Raw genomic sequence first — 17,349 nt, 5'->3', positions numbered from 1 at the left:
CCCGATTTTTTATTTATCTACCCAAACGAGGGGAATATCTAGAATAATCCATCAAACGTAAAACATACAATTTCCGAGGCCTTCGCATACATCAATTAAATTAAATTTATTTCGAATATGTACCCACGGTCGGAATTTAATTCGACTCAACCTAAATTAAAACTATTATTAGATGCTGTATTTGTTCTAGATATTAGTCAATATTTGTTTATAAAATACTGTGTTATTTAATTTAACTCTGGTGTTGTATATATTCCACGAACGGAAGCGTAATCTATTTATAATGTTCGTAGTCCAAGATCTAATGAACACCAGGTGTACCACAATCCCTAAATGCTGAAATATTATTTATGAAAGTATACTACAATAGATAAGAACAATTATTATTATGAAAAGTTGGTTGTAATCATTTTCACACTTAGTATAACAGGTCAATTGAAAAGTCCCCGGCCTATCATAGTAAAATATATTTTTTGCCAACATAATTTTTTATTCAACATAATTCCCTTCAATAATGATACACTGATTATCGCGACCCTCCAACTTTTCGATACCATTTTTGTACTACGATTTGTCTTTTGCTTCAAAATAGGCCTCAGGTTCGGTGATCACCTCTTCATTCGACGAACATTTCTTTCCAGCGAGCATTCTTTTGAGATCTGAGAACAGGAAATAGTCGCTGGGGGCCAGATCTGAGCAATACGGTGGATGAGGAAGCAATTCGATTCCTAATTCATTGATTTTTTCCATGTGACTTGTGACACATTGCATTGTCTTGGCGAAGCAGCACTTTCTTTTTCTTCAAATGCGTCCGTTTTTCAGCGATTTCGTCCTTCAAATGGTCCAATAACGCTACGTAATAGTCGCTGTTAATGGTCCTTCCTTTTTCAAGGTAGTCAATGAAAATTATTCTATGCGCATCCCAAAATACAAACGCCATAACCTTGCCAGCCGACTGTTGTGTTTTCCCACGCTTTGGAGCAGGTTCATCCTATGCAGTCCACTCGGATGACTGTCGATTGGACTTCGGGGTGAAGTGATGGAAGCATGTTTCATCCACTGTCACATATTGACGTAAAAACTCGGGTTTATTACGCTTAATCAACTTCAAACACTGCTCCGAATCATCAATTTGTTGTTTTTCGTCAATAGTGAGCTCGCGCGACACCCACTTTGCACAGAGCTTTCTCATACCCAAATACTCGTGAATGATATGATCTACACGTTCAGTTGATATATTTAGAGTGTCTGCTCTTTCATTCAGTTTCAAGTTACGGTCATTCAAAATCATTTTGTGGATTGTTTTAATGTTTTTATCGGTACAACCTCTTTTGGTGTGGGTGTCCACTCCGTTCACCGTCTTCGGTGCTCATTTCACGACGTCCAAACTTAGCGAACCAATCCTTGACGGTTGATTTTCCTGGGGCAGTGTCCGGAAACTCAGCATCCAGTCAAGTTTTTGCTTCAACTGTATTTTTTCCCTTTAAAAAGCATTATTTTATCAACATGCGAAATTTCTTTTTATCCATTTTTTTACAAAAGTTGCTTCAATCAAAATGCTTTAATTCACAAACTAATGATCCAATAGCTGTCGAATTTATACACGCATCTTTTGAGGGCTAGGGCTAACTAAAAACATATGGGTTTAATTATAGTAGCGCCATCTATGTGTCAGGCCGAAGACTTTTCAATTGGCCTGTTATTCGCTTTATAATATTATAAATACTGAGCTTTTGATATTGTTTATGAAATACTGTCGTAAATCACATTCTCAATTCCCTAGCACTTCAATGGTCGGATATCATTCACATCATTCTATGGTTCAAAAAGTAGTACGATGAAAATTGTAATTACTTACCTCCTTAATGCCTCCTTGCGAATATTTTTCCAACTATGATAAAAGTAAGATAAGAATTTTGAATTAAGATTCTTTGTATCCTATTTCAACAATGCTTAAAAAATACCGATAGTATAATATAAATAGTATAGATAAAAGGTTTGAACAAATATTTAATTAGTTAGAAAATTAGAAAAATTAGCTAAAATAACAACTTCATCTACTTCTACATAAAGTTTCTATACTGAATATCGATATTATGTTTTATTAAATTTCATTTTTTGTCAATGTATTACCAATTATCAATCAAACTTTGCTTAATGTAAATAAATAATATATAATTTAAAATAAAATATGTATATTGTTATTAATGATTATGATAATAACAATACACAAATTTATACATATATTATATTTTTATCACAAATATATCATCAGTCACGGGTATAGCTTCAAAACAAGATCACCAAAAATTTGTAAGTATAAAATTGGCAACAAGTGAAACTGGCACTCGAATGAACGTAACGTATATAACATAACATTCGAATGTTTCGTTCGATAACAAACAATTGTTTTTAATGCTTCTGTATTTAGAACTAAATAGTGTAGTTTATAACCGAACTAATTATAAATAATGGCACATATTATGTTATATAATTAACATTAGTTTATCACGAATTATAATGGTGTATATTTTGGTGTATATACTATATTTTAACTATTCAATTTGGCTTTTTGAACTTTAACTTACATTTTCAGCATGTTTTAATTTGCTACTACTACTTGATGTTTATTTTCTTTCTTTTTGGAATTGTATTATTTTCTCTTCACTTGTTTCTCATTCTTGGCTCATTTTATAAAATTGCCATTGTATTTCTGTTAAATTATAAAACCTAAATTTTACATATTATATTTGAGCAATTATTTGAAGCTGTTTTATAAACCGGTCTTGAAATTAATTATCATCGCAAGGTTTTAATGTGACTTACCGTAAGTTATAGCTAGTACCTGTACTGATGTATTTACTGAAAAAAATCGATGTTATAAAATTACTTAAGTCTAGTGTTCACCGGACCTCGGACTAATGATGATGAATTTTATATTCATGTTTGGTTAATGTGGTGTCGACATCTTATGGTCGATGTGCGCACTAATCTGTAACTTCTAGCAAGATGACGTAGTAACCTGTACATTTTAAAGTTCCCTAATAGTGAGAATATATAATTACGCGCGTTGAGATACTTTTGAAGAGATGGCGCTGAAGTCCACAACGAGAGTTTAGATAGATTAAAGATTAAAGATAGATTTAAAACAAGCATCAACTTTTTCCAACTTTCTCTTCTAGAAATAAAAAAATGTGTTTCTGTTAATTTTAAATATATAACTTATCCAATTTTATTTATTAATTGTTGTTTGTTTTTGAATGATTGGAGTGTTCTCTTATAATATATAGCAATACTAGCATTATTTGTAGCTTTGGAATATGTTTTTATAACTCAATTCTTTCGTGGAAATTTAATATGCCAAATTATATGTCTTAAGTAATCAATAAGAGATGGCGCTTTGATATATATTTATGTATTATCTTTTATACTTTTCAAAATATTTCTTAATTTTTTACTATTAGATAGAAAGTTAGGATGCAATAATATAACTGAAAAATTAATTTTAATTTGATGTTGACCATTTGGTATTAGAATATGTACGAATTACATATAATGATTAAATCATTTATTTCTTATAAAATATGTTTGAATCTTATAATACAGTGGCGTAGTGACAGAAAAACTGTGTTCGTTTTAAATATACTTTTGGGGTATTTATAATCAATATCTTGCTTTTAACATCGGTAAAACTGGCGCGCCAATGGAACCCTGGCTGATGCTCTCGAAGTTGCATGACTCACTCAACCCTCGAATCGAGCAATCAATCATTGTCAAACACCTTATTTCCAATATAGCTCGGATGTTCTATGATTTTGCACTATGTATATTTCAAATAAATTTAATACGCCCTATTTGGGCGATTCCATCTAGTCGGCTGGATTGTAGAATAAATTACAAAAAAATACTATTCGACTTAGTTAAAATATACTTGTTATATAATAACTAAAAATAATATATTATGTTATAGAGATATTTGTGGAAGTACAGATACGAGTGAACATTTTTTACTTATTACCCAATTTATGGAGATATATTTTTTATAAGAATTCTTAATTATAAATTAATTTATTGCTATATTTCTTTTGTACTTGGATTAATTTACAAGCAAGACGAGTGCGAGGTAAATACATCAATATATATTCCTCAATTCCTATAGCTTACACTAAAGGTATACATACCCTTTATATCAGTTCGTATGGTTTGGTTTGCTTCAATCTTCTGATTTCCTGCGCTTTGACCAGTAGTTTTATTGCTTCCATGTTAGTATGATTTAGTAATCTTCTTTCGTGTTTCAAGACGAAATCTTGGATAACTTCGCATATCCATTTGATTTCCAGGCCATCGTGCAGTTCTTCGTTGATTGCGTAGCTATAGGCATTGGTCATTAATCGAAGAATTTTGTTTTAGCAGCATTGAATGACTAGATGATAGGTCCAAATTGGCTTTATGATTGACTGATAAATCAATCTCTTTGATTTTAGATCAAGTTGAGACTATCCGACTAACCAGTATAGTTGTTCTATTTTGTTGTTCTAATGTGTGTTTCTTTTTGTTTAAGAAGATGTTTTCAATTTAGTCTACCGTCAAGATAGATGTCGAGGTATTTAGCTGATTCTGCTTCAGAAATTGGGCATCCACTGAGTGATTAAGTTTTATATGTCGAGAACGCCATTTCGTGCGAGATTCTAAATTTTTTTCCTAAAAGATATGGCTCCAGCAGTTGACAATAGCTACGCGGTAACAATTTACTCATCTTACAGATTAATCCCAAATGTCAAACCCGATAAAAAGCTTGTGAAACATCCAGGAATATTGCTGGGAAATATTTCTTTTCCTCAAACGCCTTTTCAATAGCCGCAGTTACTCTGTGCAGTTGTTCGATTGTTGAGTGGTGATTTCGAAAACAAAACTGGAAATCAGGTATTATCACAAAATGTTTAACGCCCTTAAATATTAGTTTCTCAAATTATTTTGATATTGCAGGCAGCAGCGAAATAGGCCTCTAATATTCGACTTGCCCTGCAGGTTTGACAGGTTTTATTGAGATATAATTCATTACAAGAGAGTAGGATCAAATATCATGTTGTAGATCAAGGATTTCAAGGTATCTAAGGCACTTTGGTAGGTTTTCCAAGATTAATAAGTCAAACAGTGAAGTAAGTTAAATTCGGATCTTAACGTGGTCAAAGGGTAGGATTCTAAGAGTATGTGACATACTGAGTCTGGCGAGCCACAGCGAGGACATATAAAAGGGGGGTCTCCCTACTGTAAATTAATCGAACTTTTTAAGCTTTTCACGTTAGTTAAGTTTGCAACTTATATAGAAAACTAGGACCGGTTTCCAGCTGAGCAAAATGGGATAATGAAATAAGAGGGTTTTAGACGATCATTACATTTTATATAGCGAGCTATATACTAACATCTAAGGGTCCCGTTTACATTAAATTAGAGTTTATACTTTTTCATTCAGTAAGTCGCCATATTTCTGTTAAAAAAAACTTGGATAAAATCTAAATAAAATGTAAAAAAATTAACAATAGTTTTGAAGAGAATAAAAAATTAAACACTAAATTATCATAACTGACGTGGTTAGTACTAATCTAAGGAAATGATAATGCTTCTATTTTTAATTCATTGAACTAAGAGAATTCAATTAAACACAATTATCTCAGTTCAAAGTGTAAGGTTTTCAGATCGATTGAAGATGCCCTAAGTTTACTGGGAATAAATTGTTAAAATTAGGAAACATCAATGCTTTGACATACAATTATTAACATTATTAGCACAAGCATCACAGTTCTGGGTATCCAGACCGGCCAAAGACGGACTGAAGTTGCTGTGAACTAACACAGTAGATTGGAATTGGAGTCAAGTTTGTAGTTCATGGTTTATGGCCATCAAAGGATTGCACTAAAACTTGGAAAACCATTTCATACATCGGGTAATTTAGGCAATATAGTGGAACTTGGAAAACCATCCAAGGTAATCTGGCAGACGAATTTACAGATAATACCTAAACGTTAATTATCAAATAAATATAGCAGTAATCTGCTGCATATATATATATAAGTTATAGTTGTTATAACAGTGTAACTTATAATTGCTTTGACAGGGCAGCGACCACATACATTCTATCTGTTGTTTCTTCAGAGGAGGGGCATTATATAGTACGATTACTACGGCACTGGACTGATGTCGCAACTTCCAAATTGCATTAAACACAAACTTGTGTCTTGATGAACACTACAAGGATTTTCTTGTTAGCCGAACGAAGTAATAACCAATTAATTTGAAATAGTGCTGCAATGTTTCTGTTATAATTATTTCTATTCAATGTTTTAATATCATTTCTATTTTCACATTTTAGAAGTTATTCTATATCTGTTAATATAATATAAACTTAGATCTCATGGTACACATGCAACACGTCAATTGAAAAGTCCCCGACCTGACACATAGATGGCGCTACTAGAATTAAGTCCATATCTTTTTTAGTTAGCCCTAACCCTCAAAAGATGTGTGTATAAATTTGCCAGCTGTCGGATCATTAGTTAGTGAATTATAGGATTTTGAGTGAAGCAACTTTTGTTATTGTAAAAAAATGGATAAAAAGGAATTTCGCGTGTTGATAAAATATTGCTTTGTGAAGGAAAATAAATACAGTTGAAGCAAAAACTTGGCTTGATGCCGAGTTTCCGGATACTGCCTCAGGAAAATCAACCTTCAAGGATTAGTATGCTAAGTTTAGACGTGGTGAAATGAGCACTCAAGACGGTGAAGGCAGTGGACGCCCAAAAGAGGTTGTTACCGACGAATATATTTAAAAAATCCACAAAATAATTTTGAATTAAATGTTCGTAAATTGAAATTGGATGAAATAATACTCTATATATATATCAACTGAATGTGTACATCATGTTATTCACGAATATTTGGGTATGAAAAAAAAATTCGGAGCAGTATTTGAAGATGATCAAGTGTAATAAATCCGAGCGTTTGCGTCGATATGTGACAATGGATGAAACATGACTCCTTCATTTCATTCCGAAATCCAATCGACAGTCATCCGAGTGGACTGCACACAATGAACCAAAGATTGGGAAAAAGCAACAGTCGGCTGGCAAGGTTATGGCGTCTGTATTTTGGGATGCGCGTGGAATAATTTTCATTGACTACCTTAAAATAAGGACCATCAACAGCGACTATTACATAGCGTTATTGGACCGTTTGAAGGACGAATTCGACGAAAACGGCCGCATTTGTAGAAAAAGAAAGTGCTGTTTGACCAAGACCATACACCGTGTCACAAGTCAGTGAAAACGATGGCAAAAATCGATGAATTGGGCTTAGAATTGCTTCCTCATCCACCGTATTCTCCAGATCTGGCCTCCAGTGGCTATTTCCTGTTCTCAGATCTCAAAAGAATGCCCGCCGGAAGTAATTTTCGTCGAATGAATGTCGAAAATGGTATCGAAATGTTGGAGGGTCGCCATAATCAGTGTATCATCCTTGAAGGGAACTATGTTGAATAATAAAAACAAACTTTGCAAAAAAAACTATTTTACTATGGTAGGCCGGAGACTTTTCAATTGACCTGTCATATACTGAAGCAAACATACATACATGGCTTTTTCTAGAATTGTTAAATTACTTTTATTCTTTATGAGATCTAATATTTCACAAAATAATGGGAAGAATTTTGGAATTTTGGAATTTTGGTTGGAAATTAGGTTTATATATGGGAACAATACGTTTAGTCGAACAAAAAAATGCGAAGAAAGCTAAAGTCATATATTTACGATTTAAAATGCTAGACGTACGAATGTGTCGCTATTTTTAGCTGTACAGAACCTGCATTACAATTACGTATATAATACTATTTACAACAACAAAAAACATAGTCGATAACGATTTCTTATTATGTACAAACGTAGCCAGAAAAATCAGATTTAACAGCTGGATATACACGTAACGATTTAGTAGATGCAATGATGCACTCAAATAGTTTCTGTTTCTGTTTTTTAATTATAAAACTGCTTTTGTTTGATTGTGTCAAGTTTTGTGAATCTACAAGTCTTTAGGTTAATTGTTGGAGGTTTCTGAGTCGGAGAGATGTTGATATGAGGAGAGAAAATGGGAATAACTCCCATAAAGATAATGAGATGACTGAACCAACTTAATCCTTATGAACATATTCGCATATCCTTACTAATTTTGTAAATATTAATCAATATTTTAGATTACAAACAGCTTGAATACCATTTAAATATTCTATAATGATATGTAATTTTTAAATTTTTAAGCAAATATTCGAATATGTGATTTTGATTTTTGGTTTGGTATTGATTTTGAGTCAGTGGTTCAGAAAAATTATGAAGAATCAAGAAGTTATCACCTGGATTAGGTTGAATAAGACCGTGCCTGCTCCAAAGTTCTCTGCTACCAGAAATCAACATATTTTTGGTGATATGATAATGAGCAAGTATCTATAATTATTTGAATATCTTATTCGTTCTCCAAGATGCTTCAGGAAACGCATATTAAGAGAATTTAATCGGACACGGAATTCTGAGATATATTTTCTGAAGCAAAATAAGAATGAGTTATTTGTATATTAAGTGTATATACAGTTTTATATTGGTATGGATATAGGCTTCAGTTCTATAACAAAAAAATAATAAACAAGTAACTCAAATATTTAAAATATTAAGGTCTGAACCTAGAGAGCCTTGTCCCTTGGTAATGTATAATTCCAACTCTTGACAGTTGTCAGTTATCTTGTTCTTCAGTTTAAAGATAGGAACTATTCAATATCTTGACTGGGCCAGCAAGATTGAGTTACTTCATATTATGAGGCTGTTGTTTAATTACTTGTTGTATGTTAGACTAAAGATAAATCGCTCAAACTTGTCGCTAAATCGTTATCTGTATCTCCATCTAATTGTACAAATAAAACATTGGATTATTAAAATCCAACCGAAGATTGGCTAGCGTTACAACCCACGCCTAACGCGGGACATTCACGGTGAAAATACGTGTAGAAAATGGGAGAATTTTAAATATACAACATGTACAATTACAATAATTACGTATAATCTATCTAGTAGACGCATTTTGATTCCTAGTTCATTGTAAACTATATACAAACAAATGGAAAAAAAGGGGGGGGGGATTATTTTTCAGATTGTCAAACATTGATTTATATCTTCACAAACAAAGATGTAAGAGTCGTATGCACCTTATAATATAACGTGGTAGTTTCTTTTATTTGGAGACTATTTACGGGAGTATAGTTCGTTAAGGGGTCTTGATTTATCATCAATCAAGTGTTAGTACGGTTTATTTGGGTTTATTCGATAAGGAATGTGATGTGGTTATTTATTAATCAGTAAAATTAGTTAACATCGCGACTGTTAAAAGTAAAAATGTACACAACGAAATTGACGGAGAGGAAACTTACAGACAGGAAATGGTATCCAACGACAAACTACTACTGTTACATCAGATCTGGTAATATTCGGGGGTGTAGTCGTTCGCGAGATTACTCAAGAAATTGAAATCCGACGAGCTGTTGCTACCCTCGGGTGGGGAGATGTGAGGGGGTGCGCCGCTGTTCTCGCCGCCGTAGAACTGGTGGAAGTTGTTGTAGTTGTCGCCGTTGTCTGCGGGTACGCTGGATGGCGGCGTCATCACTCCCGCGGGATTGCTGTTACTGCCCGCGAACATCTCGGGCGTCATGGAGTAGGCCTGATCGCCGTTTGCGCCCACTTGACTGGTAGAATACGATGCGGTTTCATAATAACCAACCTGAAATAAAACACTTTTGTACGAAATGCTATTATTTAGTAAAATTTATGTACATATTTGTTATTTCATTCATAAATAACAAAAAAATATCTTTAGTTGGGAGTTGTTAAATTATATGAGAAGTCTATATTATAGTCAATTCAAAACAGTAGTGACACGTGTGTCAATATGTGTCTGTCTAAAGTTGCAAAATTCGTTTTACAGTCAGACAATATTATCCTTCTCATTTTATTCTATTTAAAAAGGGATAGAATGCTATTAGAGAAGTTTAATCATATTACCGAAAGAGCCTGCAAAGGTTGTCCGTTTGCCAAACCTCTGCAAAATTCTTCAAAATATTATAATTGCGGGTTATAAACCGGCAAATGTTGTTTTAAGGCTTTATTTTAAATCGCCGTGGTTTTTATTGAAAATATTTTTTGCACGTTGCAGCTGCACTGAATATTAGTATGGGCACGGGCACGGTCACTAAAATATCTCAAAAAATAGAAAACAATATAACCCTATATTCACCAAAGAGAACGCGTGGTTATGTGAAACAGGTGACGAATCAAGATCAGCTTGTTATTAGCTGTATCAGAGATCAATTATACGAAATGTAAAAAACAGTAAGTGTAGAATTAGTGTTTTCCTCTAAGACCAATGGTGACTACCATGGAGAAATGAGCCATAACTTGTTTTTGCAGTAGTTTGAAAATCAGTTTTTAAAGAACTTGGAGGAACCATCAGTTACCCAGGAAAATCCCAACAAGTGTCTCAACAAAGGCTGCAGTTAAGGAAAGGTAAATATATATGAAATATTTAATTGCATTTTATGTAATTTATTTTTTTTATAAATAAGCCTGAGAAAAGATACATGGGCATTATGTCTTCCGCCGTATCACTGCAAATTTAATTTAATTGTGTTGATATGCGGCATTGCAATAGACATTCAGGCCGAGAAGGATATTCAAACCAGAACTGTCTGAATTTATGGAGAGGCATTGTCGAAAATAATATCTTCAGTTTGTGTGAGCTCGATCAGACACATGAAGAAAAAATTGACAAATGATAGAATCTTGAGCAAGTTTTTGATAGATTGGAAATTAATAACTTAGTTATTCACTTGATTAGTGTTTCTGAAAGTGACAGTGATTGAATAAAACTTAATGAATGTTGGTTTATGATTTAATACTGACAATTACCAAGACAGGGTGGTGAAAGAGGAAACAACTAAAGGTCACTATATAAATAATATAAGGCATGAAACTAAACAAAGTATATCAAATAACAATCAAAACTATCAAATTTTTAAGAAGACATTTTTTAAAATAGTTTCCTGGCATAAAAATAAAATTCCCCGTGTACGTGAGCGGTACTTGTATGGCTATTATAAGTTTTTTAACTTCTTGATTACTTAAAGGTAATAATAATTCCTTATCAACGCGAAAAAGTTTCACCACCTTGCATTAAATGAAAAGGAGAATGTAACGGTATATAAAGTTTACATACAACCGCAAATTTGAATGGAAACTCTGTGTAAATTTTGAGAGCATTTATCGATCAATACCTAAATTAATGATACAACAAGAAATAATAAATATATATCGATTTTAAGACCAGTTTTTCATTCAGTGTTCAGATTAAAGAATACTATTTAACGTGAAAAATGAGAATTATTGATGAAGACAATAATTTACTGTATATAGCAACATTACCTTATTCTGATGTTGGAAATCTTGTACTTTTTGCATATTGTGGTGCATGTTTTCGTTCGAGTAATATCCAGCGTCGTGAGCAGCATTTGGTAGATGAGATTGCATGCCGTCACTACCATCCGGGCTATACATGTTGTTTCCGCTGTATGGATAATGGTTGTAAGATCCTGCAACAATTTAAAAGTTGTGATTCTGGAGACAACAGAGAGCAAACGGAGAAACTTACCATGATCGGAAGAGTGATATCCTTGTGCATAATTATTTTGTACTGAAGCAATCGAGTAGTTATCATTGCCGTGGGTTTTGTTATAGGTGTAATACTGTTGCTGAGCATATCCTTGGTGATAGTTCTGTGATCTCGATGCTCGCGAAGATCGAGACATACTGTTGTGTCCTTGCGATCTAGTGTAACCCTGCGTATCGGTTACTGTAGTGTGTTCAGGATTGTACATACCTGCAGAAAGTCAGATCTAATATTGACGAACGTTTGAAGATAATATTAGTACTCACCATCATTGTACATTTGCTGTCCCATATGATATCCGCTCTTAGCTTTATAATCCACTTGGGCGTGTGGATTCACCTGATACTGGTGACTGGAGAAGTGTCCTCCGGATGAACCTCGCGCAGCAAAAGGTGGAACAGGATTAGATGGCATGTTTTGTATGGTTACGGTTGCAGATGCTATCGCAGTAGCAGTCGTGGGAGAAGACCGTTGAATTTGTGTTGGATACATCATTCCAGGGGGAATACCTAGAACATTATAATGAGAAAATTATATATATGAACTCATCAAGAATTAATAGCATGGGAAGTCATGTCTATTAGGAGCATGTATGTTCGTGTTCTGATCATTTCTCACTTTAAAAAGACACTTGTTGAAAGAAAATGGTACAGTATATATTAATAAAAATATTTTCCATAATTTTTAACATCTTTTTTCTATCTTTCTGCCAATATACTATGCTGAAAGGTGGATGTTTGTCTGGTAGATATCTAATCATCGATTTATTTTCGCACTCATGCGAAATTATAGTATAGCGTAAATTTCTCGCTATTGCTTGTCATTTTATGCAATAATATATCGTTCGTTTTATTCAGATGACAGCAGTGGATATTTGCAGTAACATTGTCAATCGCAATATTCCACAGAAAACCAGCTTTTTTGTTCCGCAAGCAGTGGAGCCGTGTTGTTGAAACAACGTTGTTTGGATCTTTCCCATGGCATGCAATACGTCTGTAAAACAATTAATTTATCAACTGTTAAACTGTCTAAAAGTTTTCAATAATTTTGGTTGGATATTTGTCAAATAAGTCGCCAAATTCATTGTCTTCAAACTTTTTCTTTCACAAGAGTGCCTCCAGACTGTTCTCTCATATTAACATCAATATAAGCAGTTTTAAATCATCAACCCAAAACCGACAAATGAGGAATTTGAGGGCTTCTGCAGCAGAGCTCTTCAAATCAAACAAAAAGAGGTAATGGATATTGAAAATGTAATTTTATGCGCTCCATGAGTAGTGTCTGTATATACTGAGTAACTCAATAGTACTAACGCAAAACTGTTATTTTATGTCAACAAGCGTCAAAACCAGTGAATTTAGTAGTTTCGGTTATATATTCTAGGATTTACTTGCTATAAGTATTCTTAGAGGTATTTATATTAAATATGTAATTAGGGCAATAATATTTTCATTAGCTCTTCGGTAGAACTTCACTATTTACACAACTCAATTATTAACAAATAAGGCTGGATTAAATGGCCTGTATGATGATTTTAGCTTCAGGTGTCTTACTATTGAAGTGAAAAATACCAAGCAAGCTTTTTAGCATCTATTTTATAAAATTTAGAAGTCCCATTGATTTTATTTCTTAAATAAGAAGATAATGTTACCATTCTTAATAAAAGGTTTTAAGTTTAGTATACTATTTAGTGTTATTTCATATTCATTAGTCAAATATCAAAATTGTTCAACAGTATACCATTTCACCATTGTTTTATTTTGAAATAATTCCACCACGATCTGTTAGACTAAATTTTGTAATACAATATCTGTAGGATTTAGTTACAAACTGGCAAACGTTTGTTCACTTGAACTGTGTTGAAAATTGCCTCGGTACTGGACAAATATATCTTAAATTTCAAATTTCTGTTGTAATTATCAATTTATTCCTCAAAAATTAACTCTCTATTGTTGATGGAAGTAAAGTTCTACTAACAGTACTGTTTAAATGTACTGTAAAATTCTACGTTAACATTAAAGGTGATTTACCTATCGAATTTGGATGCATTCCTGTACTAGTACCGTGTCCCATTACTGATGAATTCTTCGGTGACATTTTCACACTCATCAAGGGGCTACTGCTATCCGGCTGAGTTAACGACGCTCCTGCTACATCTTTATGACTGCTGCTGGGTGATGTTTTGCCTAAGCTAACTTTTCTATCACAAGAACTAGGAGAATTTCTCCTATTTTCAACCTAAAAATATGTATATTATATAAAATTAGAATATAATACGTGTTTCGATATTTACCTTGATATTTGCGGTACTAGTGGATGTAACGGAGGTGCTGCCTGTTTTTTTGGGTTTCGATCCTCCCCCAGGACCACCTGGACCAACACAGTCCTCGTTTGATCTTGAATCTTCTTCCAATAATTTATCATAGGAGGCAGCACTTCCTAAAAGGCACATTTTAATTTAGACCACACAATATTTTATTTTTTTATATTTCCCTGATATCAACTTACCCACACTGCTGGCTCCTGTTGAGTTTCCGCTGCTAAAGGTACCAGTACTGTTGTTGTTAGTTGCGCTAGGCGTGTTGTTGTTATTGCCCCTTGACGAAGCTATATCAGGAATCTCGTCGTGGGAGACACAGAGGCCTGCAGGGCTCAGTACTGTTAAATTTTTTCATGCATGTGTCGGAATTCTGGTTTGTAACACTCACCTGCCGACGGCATCTCGCATCCCTGGCAGCTCTTCTTCGACATCTCGTCGTCCAAATACTTATCAGCTAATTTTGCACTTTTCCCCCCTTCGCTGGTGACGGAGTCCTTGTCGTCGCCGTCTTCCGCCTGTTTGCCGAGAGTTTGGCGTTTGTGTTTCATCCGCCGATTTTGAAACCAAACTTTTACCTTGAAAATATAAAATTAATTTATTACATTTCATTTGTATTTCGATTAATTCATAAGTAAGACGAAGGCGAGATAAATACATCAATATGTATGCCTTAATTGTAGAATTATAACTTAAGCTATAGTTTACACTAAAGTTATACACTTGATATAAGTTTGTATGGTTTCGCTTCAATCTTCTGATATCCTGCGCATTGTCCAGCAGTTGCATTGCTTCCACGTTAGTATGATTTAGCAATCTTCTTTTGTGTTTCAAGGCGAAATCTTGGATAACTTCGGAAATTAATTTGATTTCCAGGTCATCGTGCAGTTCTTCATTGGTTACGTAGCGACAGGCATTGACAATTAATCGAAGAACTTTGCTTTAATATTGTTGGATGACTAGTTGATTTGAATTTTTAGTGCAGCCCCATATTTGCACCCCATAGGTCCAAATTGGCTTTATGATTGGTTGATAATCTCTTTGATTTTAGATTAGGTTGAGAGTATCTTCCGACTAACCGGTATAGTTGTTTTATTTTGGTTCTAATGTGTTTTGCTTTTTATCTAACAAGATGTTTACAATTTAATCTACCGTCAAGATGGTTTCCAAGGTATTTAGCAGATTCTGCTTGAGGAATCGGGCATCCATTTAGTGATATAATTAAGTTTTTATTATTTCGCCGCAATGCAAAATTAACATGGACAGATTTGAAGCTATTAAGTTTAATTTTTCAATCTTTCGTCCATTTGTAGATTTTGTTGACTGCTACTTGTACTTTTTCTACTACCCTAGACAGAGACATGTCATTCGCCATAATAATTGTGTCATCAGCAAATGTTCCAAGTAGTGTTTCTTTTGTTGATGGGATGTCAGCTGTGTAGAGCAGATACAAGAGAGGTCCTAAGACGCTACCTTGTGGAACTCCAGCCGAAATAGCTTTAAATGTCGAGAATGCCATTTCGTGCGAGACTCTAAATTTTCTTCCTAAAATATATGATTCGAGCAACTGTCAATAGTTACGCGTAACAATTTGCTCATCTTACAGATTAATCCCAAATGCCAAACCCGATCAAGAGCTTGTGAGACATCCAGGAATATTGCGGGGCAGTATTTCTTTTCCTCAAACTCCTTTTCAATAGCCGCATTTACTCTGTGCACGTCATCGATTGTTGAGTGGTGATTTCGAAAACCAAACTGGAATTCTGGTTTTATTACAAAATTTTTAACACGTTTAAATATTGGTTTCTCAAATGCTTTTGCGAAATAGGCCTGTAAGATTCGACTTGTTCTGAATGATAAACAAATTTTTATTTTTTTATATCAAAACAGGATTCACTAAAAAGTGATATTTAGGAATGAAGCGCAGTTTTGGTATGTTAATGAGCATAATTGTCATATATGGAATAACGCCAACTTACACGATGTTTACCAAAAGACCATATACCAAAACCAAAGGGCTATGCGATAGTTTCATTGAAAATTGAATCAACCGAATTCGAGCTACAATGAACCGTTTATTTCACACCACAGCTTCTTGAATTCTATTATCATATTTCTTCTATTTTATTCCTTATGGAAAACCATAATGCATAGTGGATTAAGTTTTAATATATTTCTGTAACAATGTTTCTGAAAGATGACTACGTTGTGGTATGGACTACATGGACCTTAACCAATTTAATGTTCAACGTCAAATACAAAAGGTGCGGGATATGACGTTGAAGAATTATATAATTAAAATACATTAGTAAAACAGTATTTAACTCTCTCTGTCATATGTAAAATTTTGTAGAAAAGAAAGTCTGTAGCTATCGGAAAATTATTTAATTTTTGAATTTTTTGTAAAATTTGACTGTATTGTGAGAAAGAAATTAAGATTATACCGCAAATATCTTACCGGAAAGTCTTCCAAGCTCCTTCTTTAACATCAATATTAAAAAGATTGTAATGACCCTAGATTTGTAATAGCGTGCAGTTTTAGACTTGTAAAAAATAAATGAATTGATAATCATAAGAATCGTCGAGGAGTTCCAAGAAATCTAAAGGAGCCAGTTATGATACCAGTGTATAGAAAAGACAAATATAATCAGACTGCAAGAAACAAATGGAAAACAATGTTACACTTGTAAAAATACAATTTAATCTAAATTGTACCTAGTATAAGATGCTCAAAAGAACGTATAAATCTACGAGAGTTATTGAAAGTAACAGTAACGTTATTTAGTTTATGGCAAATAATGAATATATAATGTAAAGTCGAATAATGTGAAATATAATTCGAGTTAAAATAAAATCAATAAGAAATTTCATACCTAATTTGATGGTAGAGGAAAAGGTGTTTTCGATATACCTTTACATTATTTTGTAGTACATAATGTATAAGTGAATACGTATAAATACAGGTTATTACAATAATATGTAATTAGTACAATGCTATAATTTATTATCTCTCCAAAATCCAATGTGTTTTATTCGGTAAGTAATTCTTTTGTTTCTAAGTTTTATATAAAGGTCATTATATTGATTCCTATACAAGAAGGGTTTCATAACCAATTTTTAATTTTTTTTCTCAATTATTTTCACATTTATTATGATTGGTTAGCATTTTATATCAGAAACATAAATTGTATATATTTATTGGGAAAGACATTTCTAATGTATAGCAATATCCAACTTTTCATAATCGATCGGATAGTTTAATTAGAAAAATAGTGTTTGAA

The 17,349-nt window shown here is 33.3% G+C and overlaps 1 protein-coding gene across 2 annotated transcripts in view; it reads right to left on the bottom strand.

The window, feature by feature from the left end:
• Window positions 1-7,780: 7,780 nt before the first annotated feature.
• The window catches only part of pb (homeobox proposcipedia), a 118,628-nt gene continuing 109,059 nt past the window's right edge, over window positions 7,781-17,349 (bottom strand). Inside the window, exons 5-12 of one of the 2 annotated variants that reach the window (XM_076410447.1) lie at window positions 14,460-14,646; window positions 14,260-14,409; window positions 14,045-14,190; window positions 13,782-13,989; window positions 12,018-12,260; window positions 11,734-11,961; window positions 11,508-11,674; window positions 7,781-9,810 (exon numbers count right to left, since the gene is read on the bottom strand). In XM_076410447.1, the coding sequence (XP_076266562.1) occupies window positions 9,505-9,810; window positions 11,508-11,674; window positions 11,734-11,961; window positions 12,018-12,260; window positions 13,782-13,989; window positions 14,045-14,190; window positions 14,260-14,409; window positions 14,460-14,646 (1,635 nt within the window). In that variant the 3' untranslated portion in view covers window positions 7,781-9,504. The remainder of the gene's footprint in view (window positions 9,811-11,507; window positions 11,675-11,733; window positions 11,962-12,017; window positions 12,261-13,781; window positions 13,990-14,044; window positions 14,191-14,259; window positions 14,410-14,459; window positions 14,647-17,349) is intronic. The other variant, XM_076410455.1, reaches the window with a different exon arrangement.

The sequence above is a fragment of the Rhynchophorus ferrugineus genome, unplaced genomic scaffold, assembly GCF_030347505.1.
Source record: "Rhynchophorus ferrugineus isolate W39M unplaced genomic scaffold, kcgeb_rfMv2 rfM1, whole genome shotgun sequence".
NCBI lineage: Eukaryota > Metazoa > Arthropoda > Insecta > Coleoptera > Curculionidae > Rhynchophorus > Rhynchophorus ferrugineus.
The sequence above is the reverse complement of the archived record's forward strand: the minus strand, read 5'-3'. Positions and strand labels throughout refer to the sequence as shown.